This window comes from Hylobates moloch, unplaced genomic scaffold, assembly GCF_009828535.3.
Source record: "Hylobates moloch isolate HMO894 unplaced genomic scaffold, HMol_V3 SCAFFOLD_6, whole genome shotgun sequence".
Taxonomy (NCBI): Eukaryota; Metazoa; Chordata; class Mammalia; order Primates; family Hylobatidae; genus Hylobates; species Hylobates moloch.
The window spans coordinates 45,443,302-45,459,970 of record NW_026652281.1 but is presented as its reverse complement, the minus strand read 5'-3'; the positions used below and the strand labels follow the sequence as shown (position 1 = coordinate 45,459,970).

General features: G+C 36.7%; 1 protein-coding gene across 9 annotated transcripts in view; it reads right to left on the bottom strand.

The window, feature by feature from the left end:
• GIN1 (gypsy retrotransposon integrase 1) overlaps positions 1–16,669 on the bottom strand; it is a 176,229-nt gene that overhangs the window by 19,061 nt on the left and 140,499 nt on the right. For all 9 annotated transcript variants that reach the window (XM_058440667.1, XM_058440670.1, XM_058440668.1 and 6 more), the window contains 5 exons: positions 15,176–15,369; positions 13,009–13,314; positions 5,705–5,896; positions 5,429–5,605; positions 4,655–4,940 (listed from right to left, as the gene is read on the bottom strand). In XM_058440667.1, the coding sequence (XP_058296650.1) occupies positions 4,655–4,940; positions 5,429–5,605; positions 5,705–5,896; positions 13,009–13,314; positions 15,176–15,369 (1,155 nt within the window). The remainder of the gene's footprint in view (positions 1–4,654; positions 4,941–5,428; positions 5,606–5,704; positions 5,897–13,008; positions 13,315–15,175; positions 15,370–16,669) is intronic.

Genomic DNA, 16,669 nt, shown 5'->3' with positions numbered 1-16,669 from the left:
AGGAGAACTGTTTGAACCCAGGAGGCGGAGGTTGTAGGGAGCCAAGATCGCACCATTGTACTCCAGCCTGGGCGACAAGAGTTGAACTCCATCTCAAAAAAAAAAAAAAAGATGGGGTCTCACTCTGTCACTCAGGCTGGAGTGCAGTGGTGCAATCTTGGCTCATTGCAGCTCAATCTCCCAGGCTCAAGTGATCCTCCACCTCAGCCCCTTAAGTAGCTAAAACTAAAGGTGTGTATCACCATGCCCGGCTAATTTTTGTATTTTTTTGTAGGGACGGAGTTTCACTATGTTGCCCAGGCTGGTCTCGAACTCCTGAGCTCAGGCAATCCTCCTCGGCCTCTCAAAATGCTGGGATTACAGGCATGAGCCACTGCGCCCAGCCTTAATGTTGTTTTAAGGAATAAAAATAATAATTAAAAATCAATTTTTAAATTTCCCTAAGGAGAAAAATAAATACAAATTACAGCTTCAAAAAAGTCTGATTTGGATTAATTTATTTCTTCAATCAGAAAAAAAAGATAAAGGTTTCAGACTACTTAATTTTCTTATTTTAAAGAGAAGTGACTAAACTAATCCTATATATGGTTTGAAAATCCTCAAGCTATTAGAATGTGCTGCCATACTAGTATATCCTTCCTCAAGATAAAATAATAAGTATAACTTGATACTACATCACTGTCATTATAATAACTAATACTGTCAACAGATAACTGAATAACTATTGGTTTAGAAGTTATATAACTGGACAGGCACAATGGTTCACACTTGTAATTCCAACACTTTGAGAGGTTTAGGTGAGAGGACTGCTTGAGCCCAGGAGTTTGAGACCAACCTGGGCAACATAGTAAGACCCTGTCTCTATAAAAAATTAAAAACTCAGCCAGGCATGGTGATGCATGCCTGTATTCCAAGCTACTTGGGAGGCTGATGTGGGAAGATTGTTTGAGCCCAGGAAGTCAAGGCTGCAGTGAGCTATTATTGTGCAACTGCACTCCAGCACGGGCAACCGTGTAAAAACCTGTCTCAAAAAAAAAAAAAAAAAAAAAGAAAGAAAAAAAATGATATAACTAAGAGGCCAAAACAAAGGCTCTCTGCATAAACTATATTAATAATAACGTCAAGGTCATGGTCTTGACACTATAGGGACTGTGCTTTGCTTTGTTGCATGAATGCAGACCATAATTGTGGTAGGCAGCATAATAGGCCCCTAAAGATGTCAACATACTACTCCTTGGATCATGTGAATATGTAACCTTACATGGTGAAGGAGAATTTAGGTAGTGATGGAATTAAGGTTGCTAATCAGATGACCTTAAAATAGGGGGATTATCCTGGACTTTTTGGGCAGGGCCAAGGTCAAGGGTCCTCAAATATAGAAGAGGGAGGCAGAAGAGGAGGTTGGAGTAAGGTGATGTAAGAAGGACTCAACCCACTATTGTTGGCTTTGAAGATAGAGGGACCACAAGCCAAGAAATGAAGGTAACCTCTAGAAGCTGGAAAAGACAAGAAAATGGATTATTTTCTAGAGCTTCCAGACAGGAACACAACACTGCCAATATCTTGATTTTAGCCCAGTAAGATCTATGTTGGACTTCTAACCTTCAGAATTGTAAGATAATAAATGTGTGTTGTTTTAAGCCATTAAATCTGTAGCAATTTGTTACGGCAACAAGAGGAAACTTATACAATAACGAAAATGATTTCACAAATGGGGCTTTCAACTGTGAAGGGAAATCAGGCTAAAACCTTGGGTGAGGCAGATCCAAATCTATCACAAACAAAATAAATTCAAAACTATGCAAAATCTATGTCAGATTATTTTTTCCTTTCAAAGAGGAGCATTATGATTACAAAAAGACACTATGGTATTTTAAGATATCTTGGTCTAAATAGTCTGAAAAAGCGCTTGGCAATGAACTAGACAAAAAAACAAACAGGCCTGCTTAAAATAGCAATGACAAATACTGTATACCTAGTACTGAATGTGCTCACTCTACACTTAGTTCTAGATAAGAATGGATAAGAAGTTGGCAATAGAAGTATATCTACTTTAGACAGTGAGTCTTTAATAGAGCTATGAAATTTCAAGGCTAGCAAAGAGCAGCAATGACAAATGTGGACAAATAGAGTTCTTTTGGCTATAGTATGTCAAAATTTATGTCAAATAAAAACTTCAATGATTAGTCAAAATCATTTTGTTTGCTTTAATTCAGCTCAAGGACTCTTTAAAATCAACTTGTGAGGTGATTTTCAAGAAAATCATGGAAAAGATTTTCAAGAAAGTATGTAATATTGAGGAAAAAGATGGCAGAAATCACATTTACTTTGAATTTCTACAAATGAGAAAAATGTAAAAAAAGGATCAAGTAATAATAAGAACAAGATTCTAGGATGGCCAGATCAGTAGTTCCTCTGGTTAACAAGAAAAACTAAAACAGATTCATCTATTAGTCTTAAGTTCCTTATGCATACACCAGTAGTCATATTGCAATATTACTTGTCCTTATATTACTGGAAGAAACTTGTGCAAAGAATTCAAGTATGAGGCAAATATTATACTGCCTCTGTTTAGAGACTGTTCTCAAACAGAGAAGATGAGTTCTGAAATACTGAGTTCTGAAATGTTCAGAAGAAGCACAATATTTGACTTCTTTTCTGAGAAACTCTTTTGACAAGAACAAATTACAAAATGTTGATAGATCCTGGTTTAGCAAAATTTTAAATTAAATTTTGTGTTAAAGAAGGTTAACACTTTAGAAGAGAGCAAATCATGAATGTCAAAGATTAAGGGGAAAATCATGCTAAAGAAGATAGAACAACATATACTTGTATAAACCTTTTTTTCCCTACTTAACTTGCGGAAGAGAGAGATCATTAAAGGTAGCTCAGAACTGAGAAGAGGTACAAACAATGCAAGCTTTTATCTTCTAACAAAGAGAACGAAAGCACTTCTGAGTTTTCAGGATTAGAACGTACTTCAAGATAAGTTTACTGACTAAACAACTGGGTCTGTCACAAGAAGGAAAGGTACTAAGAGGTTTTAACATGAGAGTTGTACCCCCGATTAGAAGCAGAGTTGAGCTATCATTACTAAGCAGCCCACAAGGGCTTTAGATCTTAAGAAAAGGCATAGGGTAAGTATATGTTATTTGTTGTTGTTACTCTTTTTGTTATTAATATTTGCTAAAGCCTGTCATATAACTTGTTTATATTGTTATAAATATATTTTCCATTAAATGTTACTTATATCCAAATAATATTAATGCTTCACCTGGCTAAGTTACCCATTAACTCCCTCTCAGTTATCCACCTCAGAGAAGCTCTATGAAGCAGACACATTAGGACAAAATAAAAGCCTTGATAAACTGGGGAACATAATCTAAAAGCCATGGCAAAAACATCACTTAACTAGGCTATGAAAGAAAGGGTTACAGAGAACAGGATATCTTGACTGTTCAGAACCAGTCAAATTTAGGGGCAAGTATAACTTGTTTAGAGTGCTATCACCTCTTCTTACAGCCTCTTATAGCATTCTGAGGATACCCCACTCTGCACCCACACCTGGCCCTCAACCATGACCTAACTATAAAGCAATATTAAAAATTAATGGCATTTTTAAAGTACCCTAATATTTATCTCACAACTGGATTCTGGACAGTATGTTTGTTTTTGGCATTAATGATCAAAGTTGCTGTTTTTCACGCCAAAAAGAGGTACGAAGTGACTAATACATTTGTGAGGCCAGGTGCAATGGCACATGCACGCAATCCCAGCACTTTGGGAGGCCGAGGCAGGCAAATCACTCGAGGCCAAGAGTTCAAAACCAGTCTGGCCAACATGGTGAAACCTCATCTCTACCAAAAATACAAAAAATTAGCTGGGCATGGTGGCATATGCCTATAATCCCAGCTACTCGGGAGGCTGAGGCACAAGAATTGCTTGAACCCAGGAAGCAGAGGTTGCAGTGAGCTGAGATTACACAACTACACTCCAGCCTGGGGGACAGAGTGAGACTCTGTCTCAAAAAAACAAAACAAAACAAAAAACAAAAAAAATTGAGAAAGCAAAAATAGAGATGATGTTAAGATGTTATCTTTCCTTCAGAGGAAAACAAGTTCAGTATCTCCCACATAAACTATGAAAAACATACTAGAAATAAAAATAAAAATGCCCGGGCGCCCTGTTTCATGCCTGTAATCCAAGCACTTTGGGATGTCAAGGCGGGTGGAGCACGTGAGGTCAGGAGTTCAAGACCAGACTGGCTAACATGGTGAAACCCTGTTTCTACTAAAAATACAAAAAATTAGCTGGGCATGGTGGCACGCACCTGTAATCCCAGCTACTCGGGAGGCTGAGGCAGAATTGCTTGAACCCGGGAGGCAGAGGTTGCAGTGAGCTGAGATTGCGCCATTGCACTCCAGCTTGGGCAAAAAGAGGGAAACTCTTATCTCAAAAAAAGAATTTCACAGGCCTGACAGTTCCAGAAGAGACATTGTAATAAAACAGACTACCTGGGATAGCTAAAACTGTAACAAATTTTATGAAGAAGGGAAAAGAAAACCTAATAAAAGAGGGGAGAAAGGTTTCTGTTATTTTTAACTTTTCTCCTTACCCAAAGCAATAAAAATGTAGAGAAGTGACAGATATTTACCTTGTTCACTGGATTCTCTTATGTAGGGCTTAAGGTGGGACATTTTGATAGGTCTTTTCAGTCTAACCCCAGTGTTGTCTCTCAGGACAGCACATCCACTTTCTGTAATATAGTCTATGACACAAGGACCAACCCATTCAGACTGAAAACGACCATCCTTCCACCAATTTTTCCTTTGTCTTAAAACTTCATGACCCACTTTTAAATGAAATGGATTTAATTGTTTGGGTTTCTTTTTAACAATGATCTTGCTTTTATTTAGTTCATCCACATTGTTGTTCTCCATCTACAAGTATAAAAAGAAAAAGAACAAAGAGATGAAAGAGATATAATATCTTGAAGGTAAATGCAAATAATGAGAATATCGTAACAAAATGGTTACTTGAGATGCTACTAAAAGGTAGGCATGAATTCTATTTAATTCTTAAAATATTTCAAAGTCAGTATTATTGGCCCCTACTTTATAGAGAAGGTAAACTAAGATAGGTTAAGTAATTTGCCGAAGCCAAACAACTCAAAAGCAGTTAAGACTACAGATTTGAATCCAGCTCTACTTGATTCCAAAATCCATAGCTTTCTCATTTTTGCCGCTCAGCATTTCATAGCTAGTAAACCAACTATTTAATCAAGACAAGAAAAATCTGATAGATAAAAAATTACGGCAAGTAAGTATGTGTGTGTATGTGCATGCACACATGTATATGCTGAAATTTTTAAAATAAATATAACTTTTATAAAGTTTTAGATTACAGTTTTTCTGTTGAATAGAATCACCTGGCCCAGTGAAGTTGTCTTAGTCTCCATTATTTTATCAGCTTCTTTAATTCCATCTAGAATTTTGGCAAACATACTTGTATTATCACCATCCACTTCATGAAGACCATCTGAAGTCTCAGGCATATAAGGATTTCGACTAAACATTTGAAAATATGGTGTATTTTTAGTAGGTTCCTATTTTAAAGAAAATAAACGTCAATTTTGTAATAAAACATTTATCTGGCCAAGAAATAGTCATAACTCAGAAGTACAGAATTATAAAAAGGCACATACCAAGTGAGTTACATTGAAGGCAAATGAAACAGCTGATAGGTGATCATCCCAATTGTTTGGGTGGTCAGCACAGTGTTTGGAGAGAAATGCTTTGATTGTGTTAGGTATACTTTCTGTTGGATTAACAGTTCCAGAGGCGTGAGAAATTACAATTTGCTTTATGCCAAACAATCTGTACAGTTCAATATTGATCTGAAAAATATATAAATATTTGTGTTTTATTTTTCCATTGACTTAAAAAAAGCTTCAAAAGAATTAGAATATTGCCTTTTATTTATTTATTTTTTTTTTTGAGATGGAGTCTCGCTCAGTCACCCAGGCTGGAGTGCAGTGGCACAATCTCAGCTCACTGCAACCTCTGCCTCCCAGGTTCAAGCGATTCTTTTGCCTCAGCCTCCTGAGTAGCTGGGACTACAGGTGTGTGCCACCACACCCAGCTAATTTTCATATTTTTAGTAGAGACGGGGTTTCACCATATTGGCCAGGCTAGTCTTGAACTCCTGACCTTGTGATCCACCTGCCTCAGCCTCCCAAAGTGCTAGGATTACAGGCATGAGCCACTGCGCTTGGCTGAATCTTGCTTTTTTATTGACCATAACATTCTATATGAACACATACATAAAATATGTAAAATTTTATGTATAAAATAGTGGTTGCCATTTATTGAGTCTTTACTACATGCTGGTCCCATCACACTAGACGCTTTACATTATTGTCACTAAACCTTACAACAAGTTTTTGAGGTATTATTAATTTCATTTTAAAAGTAAGATGCTGAAGCTTTGAGAGATTAAGTGCCTTGCCAAATACACACATACAACAAGGAAGCGGAAGAACAGAACTTAACACTAACTTTGAGTTTAATTTTTTTCTTTTTTTTCGTCGGGGGTGGTGGGAGACAGGGTCTCGCTCTGTCGCACAGGCTGGAGGGCAGCCTGCACCACCTGGGTTCAAGCGATCCTCTCACCTCAGCCTGCCTAGCAGCTTGGACTACAGGCATGTGTCACCATGCCCAGCTAATTTTTAAATATTTTGTACAGATGGAGTTTCACTATGTTGCCCAGGCTGGTCTCAAACTCCTGGCATCAAGCAATCCACACACCTCAGTCTTTCACAGTTTTGAGATTACAGGCATGAGCCACTGTACCTGGCCCTCAAGTAACTTTTTAATTCAGTAGACAGTGTCTCAAAAACAACCCACTAGGTCATAAGTTAATGTTTAAAAAGCATGTAAAACAGTTATTGGCAATAAGCATTTTATAACTTTTAACTTATAACTACTATTATTGGTGTTGCTATATTATGTGTAGCACTTAAAAGAAAACAAAATGAGTTTACAAAACTTGTAACAGTAAGCCTGTTAAATATAAAATATTATTTTTTTCCTATCTCATCCTTCAGACTTTTTTTACCTTATTATTTTTAGTTGAGTAAACCTTTGGTTCATAAATTTGTCTTTTTAAAAAAGAATATTTCAGACGAGTAGTATCAGAATAACTAAATAGGCAAAGTTAATACAAGAGGGGAAAGCAACAAAAAGAAACCTACATTTCCCAAACTCCCTTGCAGGTAGGGGTGGTCATGTGACATAATTCTAGCCCAAAAGTTGTAAGTAAAAGTTGTTAGGCAAACTCAGCTGGTACTAGCTTTGTTTGCCCAATACTCTCACCCTTCTTTCTGACTGAAATGTAGGCATTGTGGAATGTGCTCTGGCAGCCATGTTGTGAATACAATAGGAGTGACTCTCAATCACTCCCAATATATATTGGGATAATATATATATACAATATATATTAATATATTGGGATAGGGAAAGGAAGTCTGTCACTTGGATTGAATACACTTCCTAGCTGATATACATACTAATTCAGGATGACTATTTTTAATTCAAAAGTAATTAGAAAGAAATCCCAGAGAATAGGTGTCATTTGGGTCAGCTTCAATCTGAGTCTTGATCGATGGTTTTAAATGACCCTTGAAAAGGCTTTAACTTCTTTGTTTCAAAAGCTTGCCTAGGAATGATCCAGGGAATCCATTTGTGAAATGGTATCTTGACATCTTTACCCTATCAGCCCCCAAACATCAAACCAGATATTCTGTCAGTTCTTACAATTTTAGTTTTCTGTATGACATTTAAAAAAATTAATTTTCCTACTGAATATGTTTGTTCTCTTTCCTTCAGAGGTTTACAAAAAGTTCTTTGTGCATTTTATTGGAACAATTTAGCAAATACTCTAAGCTAAGCTGTTAGAAACATCTGTATTTTTATTCAACTATACAATAAACCTCCCACATTGTGTATTATGTTATAATCCTAAGCAGTGTTTTCTGCGTCAGTATTTGCTGACAAAAGAGTTCATTTTGTACTGTCATCATTATGCTTTCTGTGTAATAGTGAAGCCATTTTAATCACAGCAAAAAGAACAAGTTTTCCCAATCATATGTCACTTTTTTGGTTTTTTGTTTAAGCAATCTCACAAAATAGGCCTGCAAATATTTATTGGTACCCCCCCTTTTTTTTTTTTTTTTTGAGACAGGGTCTCAGTCTGTTACCGAGGCTAGAGTGCGTGATCTTGGCTCACTGCAATCTCAACCTCCTGGGCTCAAGCGATCTTCCCATCTCAGCCTCCCGAGTAGCTGGACTACAGGTGTGCCCCACCACTCCTGGCTAATTTTTGCATTTTTGGTAAAGATGACATTTCAACATGTTGCTTAGACTAGTCTCAAACTCCTAGGCTGAAGCAATCTGCCTGGTAGGATTACAACAGGCATGAGCCACAGAGCACAGCCTATTATTACTTTTTTTTTTTTTTTTTTGAGACAGGGTCTCACTGTTGTCCAAACTGGAATGGAGTGGTGCAATCATAGCTCACTACAGCCTTGACCTCCTGGGCTTAAGCAATCCTTATATGTTAGCCTCCTGAGTTGCTGGGACTATGAGTGTGCAACACCACGTCCAGTTAATTAAAAAAAAAATTTTTTTTTTGTAGAGACGGAGTCTTGTTATATTGCATGGGCTGGTCTTGAACTCCTGGTTTCAAGTTATCCTCTCACCTCAGCCTCCCAAAAAGCTGAGGTATGAGCCACCATGCTTGGCCCTATTGTTACCTTTAGAAAAATTTTCAAAGTCCTGGTTTGGTTACCAAATGACTTTAAACACGACTGGAAAAACTGCTAGCTAATCATAATGGCTTCATATTATCATTAGCAAATACCGTGAAACATATGCACTTAGGGTAAGGCTCTCCATTAATAAAAGTGGAAGTGAACCGATATTTCAAAGAGTATTCTTGATAATTTTGAATTTCGATGCCTATTTTCCTATCAGATCTGATAACTGCAGTCTCCTTTTACCTTCAGAGAATATGTTTCAAGGCCCCTAGTGAATGTTTGATACTGCAGGTAGTACCAAACCCTATTTATACTATGTTTTCCCCTATACATACATACCTATGATAGATACTAATTTATAAATTAGGCACAATAAGAGGTTAACAACTAAAAATAAAATAGGACGATTAACAATATGCCAACATCACTACTCTTGCACTTTGGGGCCATTCTTAAGTAAAATAAGGGTAACTTGGATACACACACTACTAACCACGACAGTTGATCTGATAACCAAGACAGATATGAAGTGACTAATGACGGGGAGGGAGTAGCAAAAACAATGAGGATATGCTAGCCAAAGACATGAATCATGTCCAGAGCAGGACAGCATGAGATTTTATCACTATACGCAGAATGGTGTGCAATTAAAAAACTTTTAAATCATTTATTTCTGGAATTTTGTATTTAATACGTTTGGACTGCAGTTGACTATAGGAACTGAAACCTCAGAAAGTAAAACTGCAGATAAATGGGGACTATTGTAGTTAATATTTGTATTCATCTCATTGATGTGTCTAACAAAGAGCTGGAAGTTAAGTAGACGTGCCAGCGCTATCACTTTCTTGTGGTTGATGATGGGTGTTTGCCTTTTAGTATTATCTGCTTTCACTGCAAAAATCTAAGCTCCCTGGCCATTTTGTGAGTAGTGTGGTGAATGCTAGATGATATCCATACTTTCATTCAACTGCTGAAAGCAAAAGTATGAGTGAGGAAACATGTGGATTCTCACCTTTCTTTCAGGATACCTTCACATAGCATGTGTGACATACATGTCTTGTTGACTGAGTCAGGATGCTATTATCAATCGTATATATTATTATTATTTTTTTTTATTTTTTTTTTTTGAGACGGAGTCTCGCTCTGTCGCCCAGGCTGGAGTGCAGTGGCCCAATCTCGACTCACTGCAAGCTCCGCCTCCCGGGTTCACGCCATTCTCCTGCCTCAGCCTCTCCGAGTAGCTGGGACTACAGGCGCCCGCCACCATGCCCGGCTAATTTTTTTGTATTTTTAGTAGAGACGGGGTTTCACCGTGGTCTTGATCTCCTGACCTCGTGATCCGCCTGCCTCGGCCTCCCAAAGTGCTGGGATTACAAGCGTGAGCCACCGCGCCCAGCCTAATCGTATATATTATTAATAAAGTTTCATTTCTTATTTTTGGGATTTAAAAAATATAAATAGAAGTTCCAATAGCCTTCCCCCAAACTGGATGGCCTTATGTACTCCATTGCACAGACCACTGCTATGTCAATCAAGGCAGGCAAGACTACCTTGCCTTCATTTACAAAATTATCTTGCTTTATTTGCAAGATTGGCCTTTATATTCTGATTACTTTACCACATAAATCTCCTATTATTATGCAGCCAAATTTAATGCTTTTCCATTGAAGTTTATACCACTGTTTCTAGGTTTAGAATGTGACCTCCATTTCTAGAGATTAAAAGTCAAATATATTTTTTTCTATTTCTACTTTAAAAATTAAAATTCTTTAATTTACCTGAAAATACTTTTTGTATTGGATTCTAAAATCATATTATGGAAATAATTTTAAACAATTAGCAAATTGTTACCTGTTAATTAATTACATGATCCTCCTCTACTAGACACATTTGTGACACTAGCTTTATCATTTAAACCATTGTTACCAAACTTTGTGCCAAGTTGTCCCCTTAACATCTGTTGGACACCATGAAAACTACCAGTTTAAGGTAGTTCAGTTTCAACATTAGATCAGGTTACAATTCATTTGATGACATCATATCTTTACAGAACTGTTTTCTTCATCGAATGCTGTGATAAAAAGCAGTTACTATGTAAAAATCAGTGTGAAACAGGAAATGAGGGTGGCAGTGTACAATATGATTCCAAGGTCTGAGAAGTTAAGCAGTGGTCAACAGGTACACATTACCCCTTAGCAAGTAATTATGGTACAGAATGAAATGAAAGGGCCGGGTGTGGTGGCTCACGCCAGTAATTCCAGCACTCTGGGAGGTCGAGGCAGGTGGATCATGTGAGTTCAGGAGTTCGAAACCAGCCTGGGCAACATGGTGAAACGTCTCTAAAAGAAAAAGGTACAAAAATTAGCCAGGAGGCTAAGGAGGGAGGATCACTTGAGCCTGGAAACTGGAGGTTGCAGCGAGCCAAGACGGTGCCACAGCACTCCAGGCTGGGTGACAGAATGAGACCCCGTCTCCAAAAAAAAAGAAAAGAATGAAACTAAAATATATTTTCTTTCAACTTATGAGTATTTTAAATTGCTACTAAGTAGTTAGAACATAAATACTTATTAAGTTGTTTGGATGAACCTGTGAAGAAAAGAGTTAACCTGACAGTTAACTTTAACATATTAACAAAGCAGATCTGCGACTGCTATTCTTTGAAAGGCATGCTTACAAGATTGGACCTTGGCTAATGTCTAGGAGCTTAGATTTTGGTTATAAGACCAAACACAATCTTTCCTTCTGAGAATCTGGAATTTTTGTACATGCCAGGTAGAAGGTGCCTATGTGACCAGCCCCCAATAAAAACCCTAGGCACTGAGCCTCTAGTGAGCTTCCCTATGTTGTCACAACTCTGCTAAAGGAATTAAACACGTCCTGTGTAACTCTACTGGGGAAGGAGATCTTGGAAAGTTGTACCTGGTTCTCCCAACGTGTCTTTTCTCTTTGCTGAATAAATCGTAGCCATCAGTATGACTATATGCTGAGTCTTCCTAGACAATTATGGAAACTGGGATGACACATGTCATCCTAGAGAATTATGGAAACTGGAATGACACACTATGGAAACTGCCATGACACAGGTCCTATCTACTTAATAAATATAACTTTATGTATTTTTTTTGGATTGAGCCATCAAAGATGCTTTCAACCAAGTCTGGATATCTTTGATTTTTCTTAAACATGTACCCTGTCAATTACAAAAAGTTTTAACATATGCCTTAAGTCTAGCAGTTGTTATATTTCTTATAAAAAGTTTTTATATATATTCTCCCTTGCTTATCCTTTCAGGTTAATTTTAACTAGGAAAAGGCCAGGGCAAGGGAAAAAGTACCTTTCAATACTGACTATTCTTATTCATGAACAAAATGTATTCTTCCATTTATTTAAGTCTCTCTTTACCTGTCAATCATAGTATTATTATTATTATTATTATTATTATTATTATTACTATTTTTTGAGACAAGGTCTTACTCTGTTGCCCAGGTTGAAGTGCAGTGGCACAATCTCAGTTCGTTGTAACCTCCGCCTCCCAGGCTCAAGTGATCCTCCTATCTCAGCCTCCTGAGTAGCTGGGACCACAGGTGGGTGCCACCATACCTGGCTAATTTTTTTTTCTTTTTGAGATGGAGTCTCGCTCTGTCGCTCAGGCTGGAGTGCAGTGGTGCAATCTCGGCTCACTGCAACCTCTACCTCCCAGGTTTAAGCAATTCTCCTGCCTCAGCCTCCCGAGTAGCTGTGATTACAGGCGCCCACCACCATGCCCAGCTAATTTTTATATTTTTTGCAGAGATGGAGTTTCGCCCTATTGCCCAGGGTGGTCTTGAACTCCTGAGCTCAAGTGATCCATGCACCTCAGCCTCCTAAAGTGTTGGGATTATAGGCATGAGCCAGGCCCAACCAATCATGGGTTTTTAACCTAGAAGTAAATAAAGATTATTTGGTCCAACCTCCTCATTTTAATTTGAGGATATCTGAAGATGGGCTTACAATAACCCACAGTAAGTATTAAAATCTTAATCTCCTAATTTCCAGTACAACTATCCTTGTAGTATTTAATATCATACCTCTATACCTATAGAAATTTATCTGAATTTATTAAGCACTCTGTAATATAATGCAGAGGGCACTGGTTTTGGACACTGAAAAGAAGTAAGATATGCTCCCAGACCTAAGTAGTTTATTTGTCTTACCTGTTGAATGAATTCATCTCTTTGGTCCATTATTATTTTCTGAGGAGGTCCATATAAGAAAAATATATTGATAATAGCTTTAGAAACTTCTGATGCTGAAACATCACATAGAGGCAAAATCACAATCCACTTGGTGAACAAATCTGTCATGATTATAGCATATACATGACTTCTGTTGCTTGTATGAAAAGGCCCCATCAGATCAACAGTAACTAAACTCCATGGATTTTCCACCTTGAGAAGGTGCTGTTTCGGTGCTACAATAACGGTATTTTTTGCCACTTGGCAATGCTGACAAGCATATACCTACAACAGGCACACAATAAAGAAAATACATACAAATGTTAACACTCAACACAATATAAAAGCAGTCTTATAAATCTGAATTTTAAAATGGTTAATAGGTACACTTTGTGTTTTGAAGGAGAAACTTCTGGACTGAGAATCACTGGATTAAACCTATTTAGAACAACAAACAAATAAAACAACAACAAACAACTGTAGTAGCCACTACAGCTGACCCTCAAACAACATGGGTTTGGACTGTGAAGGTCAGCTTATACATGGCTTTTTTTTTTTTTTAACTAAACACAAATAAAAAGTACTGTATTGGTAGGAAGGGATGAGAAACTCAACCAGAAAGCTGACTTCTTGTATACGCGAGTTTCACAGGGCTGACTGCAGGACTTTGGTGTGAGTAGATTTGGTTGCATGAGTGTGGTGCTGGAACCAATCCCTTGCATATACTGAGGGAAGACTATACTACCAAATGACCATCTTATTGGGTCTTACTCACATGGAACATAAATCTGGTTCACATTCAATAAATATTTATTAAATACTTAAAAAGATCTTAAGTTTCCTATTAAATCAGTATGTAAATTTACAATAATTTCTATATGCACAAAATGTTTCCTTCTAAAGTTATCACATTAAGTTTATTCATTAATCTATTCCAACCACATTTATTGAAATATAATTTCATTCATACAAAATGTATAGATGGAGCAATTTCTCTCAATCGTGGGAAAAGAATAAACATAAACAAAACCCATGCTGTCCTGAGGCTTTCATTTGAGTGAGGTGAGACAAGATCTACTGATCAATTTATGGATGGGTGCCATTTCTCAATATATCTCTGGAATTCCACTCTAGAAACTACTTTCAAACTAGCTTCTGAAGAAAAATTTAAAAGCCATTTAATCACATTATAGTCACAGTTACTTTTGATCAGAATTTTCACTTTACAATTTAAACTTATTTGTTGGATTTTATCACAAATAACTTCTGATTATTTCCAAAAATCATATTCATTCTCCAGTGATAACAATTTGACAAAGATTTCACTGAATGCAAAAAAATCCAAGGCAGGAAAAATATATAAATTATGAAGGTCTTTGGAATACCTGAATAGACCCACAAACTGATAATTCACAAATTATACTTATGAAATGTTGGTTTAATTCTTTATGCTTGAAATGCCAGTCTTTTTGATGCACTACTACAATTATTAAGGAGATCTCACAGATATACCAAGGAATTCCTACCATTTGGCATACAGTACACTGGAAAGAGTAGGATCAGTTGACTTCCAGCAAGAACCCCAAAATTCCTATAGGTGAATTTTCTACTAGAAGTTGAAGGTCCCAATGGGTCATAAAGTTACAAAACTCAGACTTATTTCATTATCCTCAAAATTTGATTTTGGTTATATTTGGTTTTGGGTTTCTGTCATGTATGACATTCCACCTCAAGATGGAACAGGCACAAAAGATGAGAGCACATACTAGGCTTGACTTACTATGAACATATTCTCCTCTTAAGAAAACCTTGTATGACTGCCATTGAAGAAGTAATGATTTAGTCAAATGAATTCCAGCTCCATTTAAATTCTGCCTACACAAAAAGTTCAATGATACAAATCTGATTCTAAATAATCTCTTATTTAAATATGGTATTTTCAAGTGTTTAAATAATGCTTCTTTCCTGTTCAAATTATACTGAAGTGATTTAAAATAACTGTGAAGGGAAATACAACTCCCTTTAAGTGATTGCCAAAAATACTTAATGAGAGGTGATACCCAGAATAAATCTGGAGAAATAATAAATTTTAAATATCTATCTATGAAAGACAATATTCATAATATTCTAAATATATAAGCCATACCCACTGTTTGACATCATTGGTCACAGATGTCCAGTAATAATTGGATTCTACCAGAGTGAGGGTCCTGGATATACCATGATGAGCTCCACTGTCATTTTCATGGCATTCTCTTAAGACTTTCTTTTTTTCCTCTTCTGAAACAATTACCAAACGATTTTGTTTTCTGTCTTTTCCAACATAAAACAGCTTTTTTTCTGGAATAAATGATACCAAAAGATAGAATTGCAATTTTTAGAGATCTATGTAGTTTTAAGAGAATCATAGCCTTTTGTTTACACCATGAAGGTTTTTGTTTTGTTTTGTAAAATCTTACTGCACTTAAAACAGAATATTTATTTTTAATGATGCTACAATACAAAGGTTCTTAGCTGTTACACTTACTAGATACTTAGGAACGGCAGTAGCTGCTATAATTCTGTAGCTATCAATATAAGTAGAGCAAGCTTGTTCACCAAAGCATGTAATAAGTACGGAAATATGAAATTATCTCTCTATGGGAGTACTCAAAGTAGGAAGATTTTGCAGGCACCTCCTAAAAATGGCATAGATTAGCAAATAAATTATGTACAGAGAAACAACTTCCTGGAACAGAATTTTCTAAAATAATGTTTTATCATCACTGCATTTTTGCAAGCAAACAGCTCTCTCAGCTTTTTCTATATTTGAGAAGGTAGGGATGGTGAAGCGGGGAAGTAGAAAAAACTTTAATCCTCAAGACAATTCTCTGTTTCCTTAGGAGAACACCTGAGAAGAATCTGCAGCTAGGAAGTAACCAGGGTATGAAGCGAATCACCATCTATCTCTCCAATGTGAATGGGCTAGCTATTCAAACTCCAAAATACACTATTCAGCTACTACTATGAGTAAGCCGACTGATGAGTGGAACATTCCTTACTTTTTAGAATTAGAAGATAAGCAACCTAAGAGCAGGAACCTTATCTATGTTATTCATCAATATATCTCCAAGGCTTAGAATGTGACTGGCACATAGCAGAAACCCAGTTAACATTTGTTACATAAATTATCAAATATATGAATGAAAGAATCCTCACTTTAGTTTAAGAGGTAATAGGTCTGCCTAATCTTAAGTATAAGGGAGTTATTGGTAGGGATATACACAGAGAGATGCAAGCAGGCATTTATTTATTATCCTAGAGTTTTATTAACCTGCTTTGGGGTAAGCCTAAGAGGCAAAATTCCCATTTATAACACAAACATTCATTTAATTATCTGCTGACTACTTGTTGTTTATCTCATCCCAAATTTCTCTTCCCCTATTTATAAGGGGAAAAAGAGGGAAAAATTATCATGACCTTCCAAGATAAATATCCCACTGCCTTTCAAATATTTAATCCATTCAGGAAGATCCAAGGGTCCTAAAATGAATGTGATCCTGAGAATATTTAATGGCAGTGGTGGGGGTCAAGGGGACATGATCACAGAAACATAGTTAATTCCTTCTAGTTTTCATTTTAGTAAACAAACCAGTTAACT